Source organism: Lepisosteus platostomus, chromosome 28, assembly GCF_059453375.1.
Source record: "Lepisosteus platostomus isolate fLepPlt1 chromosome 28, fLepPlt1.hap1, whole genome shotgun sequence".
NCBI classification, from domain to species: domain Eukaryota; kingdom Metazoa; phylum Chordata; class Actinopteri; order Semionotiformes; family Lepisosteidae; genus Lepisosteus; species Lepisosteus platostomus.
The window spans coordinates 8,613,467-8,625,821 of record NC_142638.1 but is presented as its reverse complement, the minus strand read 5'-3'; the positions used below and the strand labels follow the sequence as shown (position 1 = coordinate 8,625,821).

The 12,355-nt window shown below is 41.4% G+C and overlaps 1 protein-coding gene and 1 long non-coding RNA gene across 2 annotated transcripts in view; one reads left to right on the top strand and one right to left on the bottom strand.

Moving 5' to 3' along the window:
* The window catches only part of LOC148638783 (uncharacterized), a 102,240-nt gene extending 92,487 nt beyond the window's left edge, over nt 1-9,753 (bottom strand). The window contains exon 1 of the long non-coding RNA XR_015931018.1: nt 8,482-9,753. This is a non-coding gene — a long non-coding RNA (uncharacterized LOC148638783). The remainder of the gene's footprint in view (nt 1-8,481) is intronic.
* On the top strand, nt 4,473-12,118 carry LOC148638782 (uncharacterized). Its single transcript, XM_088623240.1, has 5 exons — nt 4,473-4,762; nt 5,918-6,014; nt 8,692-8,724; nt 9,999-10,052; nt 11,191-12,118. Exons 1-5 carry the CDS (start codon nt 4,646-4,648, stop codon nt 11,241-11,243), a joined length of 354 nt encoding a protein of 117 aa, XP_088479366.1. The 5' UTR covers nt 4,473-4,645; the 3' UTR covers nt 11,244-12,118.
* The last annotated feature ends 237 nt before the right edge of the window (nt 12,119-12,355 follow it).

Here is a 12,355-nt window from a genome sequence, read left to right as displayed (position 1 = left end):
ACCCTCCACAAAATGATGATGCGTCTTACAAAAGCTTCTTGAGATTCGTCACAAAATATTACAAGGGAGCCAGGGGCTCTTTATATACTATCTCAGCACAAGAACGCCATTAAACCAGCATACAGCTATGACCATGACAGTGACGTCTTTGCATTTGGGAAACAGACACGGGCATTTACAATGACAGAGCACATTGTGACAGTCCCACCCTCGGCTGGGACAGTCCCATGGATCTGATGGCGACAAAAAAAAATCACATTGGCTCTGCAAGCAAAGTGCAAGCAGCTTTGTTGTAAAGTTCTTGCAGGTTTTCCAACAAAAAGAATCACAAGCTTCCCTCTCTTTATTGCTACCACAGACTTTACAGCCATTAAGCAAGCCCTTTATACACCAAACCCAACATTAATTACCCCCACTTGAAAATACGCATTTCTCCACTATATAATATAATGGTCTAATCATCTTCTAGTGAGACTATCTGCAATAGTTAGAGGCCTTTTGGCTGCCTCTAGTGACAGGTTAGAAGCTACTGAAGTCATTTTACTGGCCAGCCTGCCAAACACATTGTTAGACCAGAGCCTACAGAGCTGAAAACCCATGAGGCAGGTGTACTGGAGCTGTGTTGGGTACATCACAAACGCCTAGACCTGTGAGTTACCATTTTGATGTATTCTTTGTATATTGCACAAGAGTTACTGTAACTATTAATCAGTTAACAAATAAATAGCTACACAACTCCCTTTGACTCTGCAATAGGGAAAACAGAAAACCTAAAAGCAATTAGAAATAAGTCATAAATTAATCTTTCCCATTGAGGTGTGGACCATTACAAAAACAAAGACAGAGACTCATACAGACACCTGGACCAGTCACACAGGAGCCTTACAGCAGAAGATATGTAGCTTTGCCTTGCATCTATTATACTCATGACGGGGTGATTTATGTTTCGCTGACATCATATTAGCACCGTGCTACTGTAGAGCCCATTAGCTGGATGTGGCTAGCCCATTAATATCACAATGAATAAGTCAACCTTTCATAAATTCTGATTGAGAAAACATGCGTCTTGTGTCTGACCTGAACGATGGCTTAATTAGTTCATAAATAACATATTGAAAAGTGCCCTGTACGATCTTCCAGATCATCACTCTTAGTGCAGGCACATCACCCTAAACTAGGCTGAGCAACAAAAACAAACAGTCCAGTGAAAAATAAATGCTCCAGTACAGATAACAAATATATACACTACATAACAGTTAGTTACAGGTCTGTTTCAAAACTTTTATAGGTTTTATAGGTGCTGCCTTAGACAACATTACTTAAGCATCACAGTAGATCATCACACTACACTCTTCTTATACTTATTGTCTTATCATTGGTTATCTGATCAAGACATATACTTCCTGCATAAAAGAAATCATAGAGGATTCCTAAAGCACATAGCACTGTGCAGGTCAGGGCCCCATTAGGAAAAACCTAAATGCAAAGAAGCTACATAACATAAGAAAGGTTTTACCCCAAAAAGATGGATCCTGTTAAAATCTTGCTGTTACGAGAGACGTTTGAAGGAAAACTTGGTAGATAGTGACACTGACATTAACAGAGGTCGTCTCCTTCTTGGTCTTAATGATCCTGGGGCCAGTTAATTCTCATGTCACCTGAGTTCTCTGCTGCTTATCTCAACCAACAGTATATAACAGTGGCAAATTAGAGCTATTTGTAATGTTTTGAGGTTCCACAGTGCTGTAAATTTTAGGTTCCTTATAAAAGTGAAGATTAAGTAGATTAGATACTTAATTGAAAGTAGACTGAAACACCCTAGCATGAGAAGACCTGAAAACAATTATAGAAATCAGAGTGATGAAGTTATTAGTGCACTTTAAGTATATTAGGACTTCGCTAGAACACTGGGGTCATACAGACAGGTACTTTGAAACTCTGCGGTGAGTCTTACAAAAGATATTGGCTGATTGGCTTAGGTAGTCTCCTAACATGATGCTGACAGAACCCCAGCCTGAATCTGAAATTGACACTGCTCCCAAGTGAGACACTAGCCATTCCCTTGTAAATAGGTTCCATGATAGATGCAGAGATTGAAACATCCGGAAGGCCAGTCTAATTTAATCTCTCCATCAATGACACCACTCTCCCTGTGTTACCATAGCTAAATGAGATCCTTATGTTAAGTGGGAAACTAGAAGCCTAGTGGGATGGTACACAGGGATTGGCAGCTAGCAATGCTGCCTCACAGCTCCCCGGTCCGATTGTTGATTCAGGACTGGGGTGCTTTCTGTGTGGAGTCCAGATGTTCACAAGGGTTTTTTCTGGGTACTCCAGTTTAGTCCCAACGTCAAAATACATGCTGGATAGTTTAACTAAGGTCTCTAAATTGTGTGTGTGCCTTGTGATGCTCTAGCTTCCTGCCCAGGATATAATCCTGCCTTAAGACCTATGCTTCAAGGACAGGCTCTAGGTTTCTAATGAAGAATAGGTGGCCAAGAAGTCTGGTTTTTAACCCCAGACATGATCCTGAGTCCCTTTCAATGTTTGAAACAAATATACTGGCATTCACAAGACGGAATGCTGTACAATTTACTGGGATAAAGTTGAACAATAGGACTACAACTGCACCTTATCTGGTGTCATCTCTGAAGGTTGCTGCATGACTCACTAAATACGTGCCCTTCATCCTCTCATATTCCCCTAACAGCAGGGGCTCCCCTGTGTCAGAAACCTTTTAAAATCAATTTTAAAGTCAGTTTCTACACAGACTTTGACACTTCTGCCAATTCTCCCTTAAAAAGGTAAAAAACGGATACATTTGAACAGGTTCTGCCAATTGCTCCTAAAAATCCATCTGTTACACCTCTGCCTTAAGCCAAGCTCCATTTGTTATCCACCTCTGAGCTAAACTGCACGAACACAGATGTCTCACAATAGCGCCGCACACTACAGTATCTCTACTGAAAAGAAGAAGGAATAAAACTTTCCTTTTGAATTTATTACGTTACTCACACTAATGAAGCACACATTGAGAAGGCAGGGTTTCTTAATGAGCTGCATGATTAAAGCTGGAGCTTTAAGTTATTTTGTTTTTGGTGTTGATAAGGTCTTCACCTCACCTCGAGTGAAAGAGCAAAGACATCTCTAGTGTCTCGTATCCCCCTCTACCCATTAAAGTACAGGGGTGATCCTGTAGAGATATGTACATCTTACACAACAGCTTCTTGTTCGACTGCAGCACAGAGAGCAAGGCAGACCAAGGCAGTTTTGGACCAGAAGAGTTCAGGAAGCTCACGCACTTGGCTAGATCCCCATTCAGGCATGCAGGGTGAAGACCAAAGAGCAGGAAATCTCCACTGCTCTTCCCCTGCCTCTCACACGAGAGCAATGTGGGCATCTGCTGGTATCTCAGTGCTCAGCTCTTCACCGATCTGCTTGGACTTTGTTGGTAGAGAAAAAAGGAAAAGAAAAACTAACTTAAAACGTCAGTAGTGATAGATCTGGATCCTGTACTTCACTCCTGTCTGTAAAGGCCTAGGTTAGGAAAGTAACAGCCCTGCAAGAGGCCAGCCGGAAAGAGAGTCAGGCTAGTGGTAGGGAGAGGTGATTGCAGCCAATAACACCAGTATCTCCAAGGACAGATCACAGGTTTATTGCAGCAGTGGTCTAAATGGGGTTCCTTTTTAATAAAAAAACACCCATCACGATAATGCTGTGCCTTCCATCATTCGGTAATAAAACACATGTGAAATGGATTACAATAGGGACTGCAGACATTGTAGAAGCCTTTAACTCTTCGTAATTCTCAGTTTCTACATCATTAAATAATTTGGTGGAGGTGTCCTGAGATCTAATTCTGCACTTGTGAAATAGAGATATTAATAACTTCACAAAATTAATGGTTTTATAAGATAAGCTGTGAAGACGGAACCGAGAGCATGTGAAACCTTGTGAGGAAAACAGTATCTGCGAACATACAGTGTAAGGGTTCAATAATTTCACCAGAATCGTGTTATTATTTTAAAAACTCAAGAGTTGGCTACGTTAACAATGGGCAGTAGCCTGAAATATTTTAATAAGTAATAGTGATAAACTGAATGCAACCACCTGCTTCCCAAAATGACCTTTGAAAGAGTACCCTTGAAAAGCTTAACGCACTTGAATTCCCATTAATTTTCACTTGTGGGCGACAGGACACGCCGCGGGCAAACAAGCCATGAAAGTCCCATCTTTCCAGGCCGGACAATGGGAGGGAAGGCGCGCCGCCCAGCCTCGCACCAGCCGGCAGAAGAGGCTCTGGGAAAACGATCAGGTGGCGCTTCCGGTCCGCTGTTGTCCTCCAGCTTCTCACGCCGCGCGGTGATTCACTCCCTGCCGGTAGGGGGGGCGTTCTGCCGTGTAAAGGGAGGAGCTCATCGGACTGCTTCTTTAGCATCCTTGAGTATAAATAGAGGCGGATCCAGTGGACGATCAGAATAGAGCTAGGTGACTGCCTAGGGTTTTAAGAACATTGAGAACCTACAGACGACTTTTTTTAAATTTATTTTGCACCAAAACTAGATCTAAAAGATTTCCCTTTTTTTAATTAACGTAATCGTTACAATTATTTTTGCTGAAGCTGCCCCCTTCTTCCCGACGAGACATGGACAGTTTAAAACTTCTGGTCTTGGCGGTGGTCCTGGTTGCGCACGTGTACTGCGATCAAGACTCGGCGGCTCCCAGCGAGAACCGGGAGCTCTGGTCGTCGGAGAGCTGGCAGGTAAGACTCTTCTCCGGGCAGAACTAACACCGCCGATCCATTCAGAGCTGCTACTGTCCGCTTAGATACGAAAAGCGCCTTCCCGCGGTAGATCGAGACTGGAGGAGAAAGGCGTGAACGGACCGAGGCCAGCAGACTGAATTTTGACCACTTTAACTCAAGCTAAACGCTTCGTTCGCCCATTGCGTGTTTCGATGGCTTAGCCAAGCGCGCAAAACGCAGTTAAAAACGTGCAGACGTATTCACAGTTTCTTTTAAGAATTTCCATTCTTTGCTTGTTATGCCGGATATATTTCGAACACGCCTGCTTCGAGATAGGGGGGTTAACTCCTTGCGGGTCTCCCCAGTATCTGCGGTATTAGGGTCTGAGTTCTCCGATGGCTTTTATTTGAATACACTGCAATAAGTGCAGATGAAATCGAAACATTACCGTTTAAATCCTGATGCTCAAACAGTGAGCGATGCCGAAACATACTGTAGATGATACACCAGCCGACACGTTTGTTCAAAGGACACTGCTCCGGGCAGCACTGGCGTAGAGTTGAACAACTTTTCAGCACCGCGGACAGCGCCTGCTCAGCCCCCTGCGGTTTCCCTCCGCCGCTAATCAAGTTTTCAAAGACCAGTGCAAGCAAAACACCTGCAGAAGGCTCCACGGCCAAAACGTTGTATTTTCCTCCTTCTCTTTTCAGCCTGGAATGCACCTATAGTATTACACTTCCTTTGCAGCCTACGCATGCAAACGCAGCTACCCACCAGAAATAAAATGTATATACTTAATTAAGGCTGCCAGGTATCCAATACTTCCTGGTACTCTCAATTTTTGAACAAACAGCATTTATATTTGCAGAACCTGATTAAACGCATTAAGATATCTGAATTATTGTCAATTTTTTTATTGCTTCTGTATTGACGGAGACAAATATCGCGTTTTTGCTGTGAAATTCAAACAGAACAATTTAAAAAAGACTTAAAGGATTAAAAACACGATGTCAAACAAAAATATTGTAGGAATGATATTTGCTAATTGGGTAAAAAGTAACAACTAAAAGTGAAAGGCCGATCGCGTATTGGAGTATGAGAGCGGACCGTACAACATCGTTGAAATATTTTCCCACATTTCAACGATCAACAGAACTTCGCTTGTCTTTGCAGGACGAACCTTCGGAGAACAGTCTGGCGAACCGGGTAGCGGAGATAATAAAGAGATCCAAATCGCACCAGTTCTACGGACTCATGGGGAGACGCTCAGGTAAGAACCGGATTTTTATTCCGATTTAACACGGGAAATCCCTACGCAAGACGGTAGGCGAGGAGGAGCTGGGATACAACAGATTAGTGGGCTTGTAGTCATACTGTATATAGTCGCCTTCAAAATCAATGCATTCGAATCAGAGTCGCTATAGCAGTGACAATGCTTCACAGATCACTGTGTACCGATTTTGATCTGTGCTAGCATCCCACCAAAGTCGCTAGCACTAGTAGCAATTCTGGTTTCCCACCAGCACTTTGGAAACGTCCTGCAAATATCGCTGAAATCATGTTCCCACAGACCGATTTCCTGTACAGAGAATCCGATTGATCCTGTTTCGGAGTTCTAATGAAACTGTGTTTCGCACTCCTTGGTTACCTCTTGATAACGATCAACCAAACGTGTTTTAACCAGTAAAGTGTAAATTGTTGGATCTGACGTAGACTGAAGTGGGCTTTAGGGTATTATTGTGCAGTTACATATGGTATACCATGTAATACGTTGTTCACTGTGTTAGAGTAATTAGTAAGATCTCTCTGTGAAGGGATTGTGACCGCAGAAAGACTGCTAATGGTCAGTTGCTTGAGAAATGAACTGCAACCTGCCAGCAGTTGGGAACAATGTCATGTGCGTGCTAATAAATCCTTCAATCTACAGTTCTATTGTGGAATCTTGAAAATTGTCTCTTAAAATAAAATAGAACATGGATTAGGCATTGGACATGACATCATGCTGGGTATTATTTAGCTTGGTTTTTTTTCTTCATCTTTACTTGATGAATAAGTTGCCAAGAGAATAATCGGTTAATTAGACTAATCTTATTACGGCATCCATATCCGGATAGATCAATCTGGAGAATATTAAACTTAATCTTGCTTTTCTTTAATCTTGTTTCTTTTTTGTATTTAAATGCAAAAAAGTAATATTCATGTCTAGGAAAATGACTTGTCAGTTATAAGGGAACTGTACTGCACAGATCATCGTGCTCACTTCAGAGCACCATGTCTAAATTGATCATTCTTAACACATGGGAATAGAATAACATGAACATCACTGAGCATCACCAACATCACCAAAATACAATTGACAAACACCAGCAGCTGTCTGGTTTATTAGCAGCATCCTGATATAACTCAATAGAATATTAACTCATGCAAGTTAACAAAACAAGTAAAGAAATACCTACAGTAGGATCCACATACTCATTGAGTTTTAATCTGGCAAGTATTTCTTTCTGCTTTATTAAGTTCTGTTTCCTACCCCATCTAATTAGGAATGAGACAGATGGGTTGAATGATCTCTGTTTCTTATGTTCTGAAACGCAGGTCTGATAGGACCCCAGTTTTGATAAATGAAGTGATTTTTTTTGTCTTGGTAATTCCCAGGGAAATATATTTCCATGTCTCTGTGACACATCACAACAACGTTGGAGAAAAGTGGACCTTACTCTTTGGTGTGCTAAAAAATACTACACTGATTAATCCATCAATGGCTCAGAGTCTTTTAACACTTCACAAAGCAGGGATAACAGCAGAATTCAGGGTGGAAGTGAATGAAAGTTAAGATTAGCTGTCAGGTACTTTGTAACAGAATACCATTTTCCAGACCCTCTGTGGGTTTGTCTTCAGTGAAGCAGAGTAATCACACACCGCTGAACAGTGACAACATGCTTCAGACCAGACTGCACTAACTGTATTCTACATCGTACATGATGATGATGTTTTCATGATACATCAGTGTATGATGTTTTTTTTATTATAACAAAATTGTCAAAAAGCAAAAAAAAACAACAACATAAAGTTAAAATGACTGAAACTCCCTTCCCATGGCAACACACAGATCCGAGAGCAGAGAAACACACTGCACAAAACACTGTCACAACAAAATGCCAGCTTGTAATTTAACAAAGACATTCTGGGACAAATCGCCAGGAAAGATTTCCTTCTGCTTCGAGAATTGACTAATGTCCTCGCGAAACATAAATTAACAACCAACCCATTACCCCACCATTGACATTGACAAGAACCACCATACCTAAAATCAATACATTCTAAAAACTATTTAGAATTCCTGCAACAATCCCGGCAGATAAGTCTTCATTCCCTGTCCCCACCCACTAGGTAAGTTTCATATCTAGAAACCTAGCATGTGTATATATACTGTATATATGAATAGGAACGCCTTCCCATAGCATCAAGAGCAAGCAGCGCTCTGTGAATTATGGGAAACATACATTAGTTCATGCAGCTACACAACGCTAAGGACGCTAAGGTAGGTGAAGATGTATATCTAGTACAGAAAGTCAAAGTTAACAGCCAAGGACAGGTGTTTTGCTCTTATTTGGGGCTTATCTGTGGGATATGTCTAACTTTACGACTTCCCAACGCTATAAGATATTTAACCACATAGAGGTCACACACGTATTAAACTGGTGCTCGTCAGTAAAAAAACATTGCGACAGTCTTACCTCATTTAGAGCCTGAAAAGCAGTCGTTTTCTCCTACAAAGGCGTCCAGTGTTATTTCAGTATATTGTTGATACCCGGTATTTTGCCGCTATCCGTTCCTGCTACTTACAGCCGCCGCTGGGATAAAAAGTTTCCGAATTACTTTTTCTATAGAAAATGAACGTCCAGGTAAATGTACGTGTGTCCCCTCATTATCTTTCTCTCTTTCAGGGGTTCAGCAACCGGTTCCACTGGGCCGAAAAAGTAAGTCTCAGAAAAAACTTCAACAAAATAGTTTTTTTTAGGGTAATCGCCTCAAAGTGCACTTCCGGTCCGACTTCCGTTTCGTGTAACTATGACAACCCTCCAGGGGAGTTCGCCGCAGCACAGTTAAATACCGCATCCGGACACAATAGGATAAAAAAAAGATCAATTGTGTCTCTTTTCAGGAGTGAATATAACTTCTGTGACTTAGACACATATCCGTATTTAGAAAGATGTAATTAAAGTGGTTTGTAACTGTAGGTTTGGTCTGATTTTCGTCTTTGCGCCAGGTATATTATGCCCTACTTTGGTCAAGAGGTGGTGCTGTAATCGTCGATCCGCTAACAGACTGTTAACGTACGTTAAACGTTTTTCTAGCAGTAAAGTGAGTTATGAGCTTTCACAACGGATTTACTTGCTTGTTTAGCCCAACATAACACCTAATTCTGTGACATTTTCTCAGTACAGTAGGTACACATCAGCAGATGTGTGGAATCTGTTTCTGTCTTCTAAATGTTCTTGGTTTCATTGTAAATATAACTGAAGCAGATTTTACAATGATTGTGAAGTTTACAATACACGATAAAAATAGCTTATGTCTTTGATTTAATGAGTGGTGTTCAGAAGGCTTATATACAACGTGAACAAAAACAAGCAAATATTACCACCCAATGTACCAAAACGTTTACTTTTTTCTGGTGAGTTTGATGTATAATTTAAGCCCCGTTTACACTTCATGTCCCGATTTTGATAACCATCATCAAAAACGTTTTTAATTAGTCGTGAGAACATAATAAAGATTTCAATCAAGGCCATCTCGGTGCGTTCATACTGCAGTATCGTTTTTTTTTAGTCGGGTCTGAGAATTACCAATAAAAATATAATAATAAAAACAGTTCGGTTTAGTAAAGCAATCGGGAAATAAGGCTCCATTCACACTAACTTCACATTTTTATATCCACGTCATTCAGGACATATGGCAGGAGAACGCACAGCTCTTCTTAAAATGAAGACTTAGGGTTTCGACCTTTAAAGACATTAAGATAAAGACTAGCTTTATTCAGCCGAGCACTGTGGGATATTGGAGGATCCACACTGCCTGTCAAACCCCACTGATTGAACCGGCACCATTACAGCATGACTGGTGCGGATACAAACCGTCGTCAGCACGTTCAAGCCGGTTGACGATGCAACTAATACGGTTTAAATGCATTGGTAGGTCTGGGACGTAGTGGAGTTTTAATCTCATGTATGTTTTCATTTATGCCCAACAGGACACAGAGGGGAGATGTTTATAGGTCTCATGGGGAGGAGGTCCTCCAGTGGAGGTAGTGTATCAATCCATCAATGCTTCCGTTTGATTGTTTTGTGTTTCTTACCGTTATAATGTCTTCACGTCGCATGTTGTTTGTGTAGTTCATATTCGCGAGTAGTTTCTGAACATCTGAAATGTATTCAAATAGGCTTAATTTTTCACTGATGCGTGCACACACAAATAAATCTGTTGAGAGAGGGGGAAAAAAAGTACGGACCGGGAGAGGCCATAAAAAAGTTATATCGAGGGAACGATTTACAATTCGTGCGCACGAAGTAACTACACCGTTCCCTCGTTTTCTTTAATTCGTGCGCACGAAATAATGTTGTCTGATACTTTCTTTCGCAGTTGGTCAACAATAAAGCCAATCACTTTTTCTATGTCGCCATCGGTAGAGCCCATTAAACCTGAGAATCCTCTTTAGTTGCCGCTTGCCGACAGTGATGCCCTGTAGTTCAAGAGTAGCCACAATGCCCTCATAGCTCATCCCCAAAGCAAAAAAAAAATAACTTAATCAGTTCATCTCTATCCATTACCCTAATTTGCAGCAGTGTCAGAGAGTTAAGCTTTATTGTACAGTAGCGCTCACGGGTTCACGTGGTTATGCGTCCTCGCCTCTGCCGCCTCAGGTCGGCCCCCCACCGCTGGGGACTCGAACCCGGGTCTCCAGCGTCACTCAACAGGGACCAAGCCAGTTGAGCCAAAGGGCAATCTCCCGTCAGCCCGGCGGCTGAGGTCCCTGCTATTCACAGGGAAGGGCGGTGACGTCACCGCGCTGGTTAGTCGGCTCGAACAACCTGCAATGGTGGCCGTTTGCGTTACAGTACTAATATAAAGACGCTGTAACGTGTTAAGTAGTGTTTGATAGCGTTGTCGCCAGGAGCCGGGGATAATGCTGGCGTTTTAGAAGCCTTCTATGTGCGCACGACTTCCGCGACACAAAGGAAACGAAGGAAAGACTTAGAAAATGTTATTTCGTGCGCACGAAAGGTAAATCCTTCCCTCGATATAACTCCCCCCCCCTCCTGATGGCCCCTCCTGGGCTCCGTAGAAAAGTTTCTAAGAGCATTTTCTACTTTTTGAACTCACTAGAAAACTAGTACTAGAAAACACCTGCATTTGTGAAAAATTTTTTTTTACTTTTTTTGTAGAACTGCAAGAGGAACAGGACAGACCTCAGCTTTCTGAAAGAAGACGCAAATAGATACAGCACCACACCTTTGCCTTCTGCAACCCTCCCATTCCTTCTGTTCACTTTAGGGCCCGTGGATCTGCTCTTGTAAGACATTCTACCTGCAGACATCTTAAAAACACATGGCCAAAGCCATTCAGATCACTAATGGAATGTACACGCTGGCCAATTAAAAATCGCGAATGCCACGCCTTCATCACCTTAAGACAAATGGAGACTCCTCTGCTTTTTGACAACATGATGTGTGCTAATACATCATCTCTCCCTCTTTGACCTTCAGTAGAATAAATCTGCTTTTCCACATGTCGAGACAATAATGCAGTAATACTGTCCATGTAGCGATATTAAGTTCATGCACGCTTTTGCAGTAAGTTTTCACAATGTGATCACATTTCCAATGGCCATCTAGTGTGAGGCCAGTGTAGAATATGGCATAGATTAATTCACTTTGGTTTGGACTCCAAATTAGCAAAACACAGGTGCACTTATTTTAAAGAAGCTGCCACTAGATGTAAGTAAAATCTTCACAGCTGGTAAATTTTAACACCTTTTCTCCATTTTGATTCTAATTTTGAGATACAGTAGGAAGCAACAAAAACTGACCCATCAACTCCACATTTTGTATTTCAAGTTAACACTCAATTTACAAGTTTCCTTTTCCAACTGTGACACTACTCCCAAATCGACCATCCACTTTATATATCTCCTTTGTACTCTGCACCTAAATGATGTCTTAACAAACAGTTCTATTCTAAAGTTTATATCCATTTAATTGCACTGTTCCATTCATTGTAGTTATCACAAATGTATCTAGCTGATGCTATAAATAAAATGTAGAAACACTTTTAATAAACTCCATGTAACAAAATAAAGACTTGATTAATTTATGCTGGCAGTTCCTTCAGTTCTTTTGTAATTATTTTACATAAAACATGAAACACGATTTTTTTTTGCAAATATTAACTTAATTAAAGAATGTCTAAAAACACAGGGACAGCATATCAGCTGCATTAAAACTGTCAGAATGGCTCAGATATGTCTGGGTCATGAGGACCATTTGTGTTCAGCTAAAGCTACTGAGTATTGTTGGAATATTCCACAAGTTGCATGCTAACCTCAAGAGA

Excerpts from the sequence above, each read along its gene's own strand:
- LOC148638782 (XM_088623240.1), top strand. The coding sequence starts at position 4,646 with ATGGACAGTTTAAAACTTCTGGTCTTGGCGGTGGTCCTGGTTGCGCAC. Across the intron at positions 4,763-5,917 it reads GGTCGTCGGAGAGCTGGCAG|GACGAACCTTCGGAGAACAG; the intron begins GTAAGACTCTTC and ends TTGTCTTTGCAG. Across the intron at positions 6,015-8,691 it reads ACTCATGGGGAGACGCTCAG|GGGTTCAGCAACCGGTTCCA; the intron begins GTAAGAACCGGA and ends TCTCTCTTTCAG.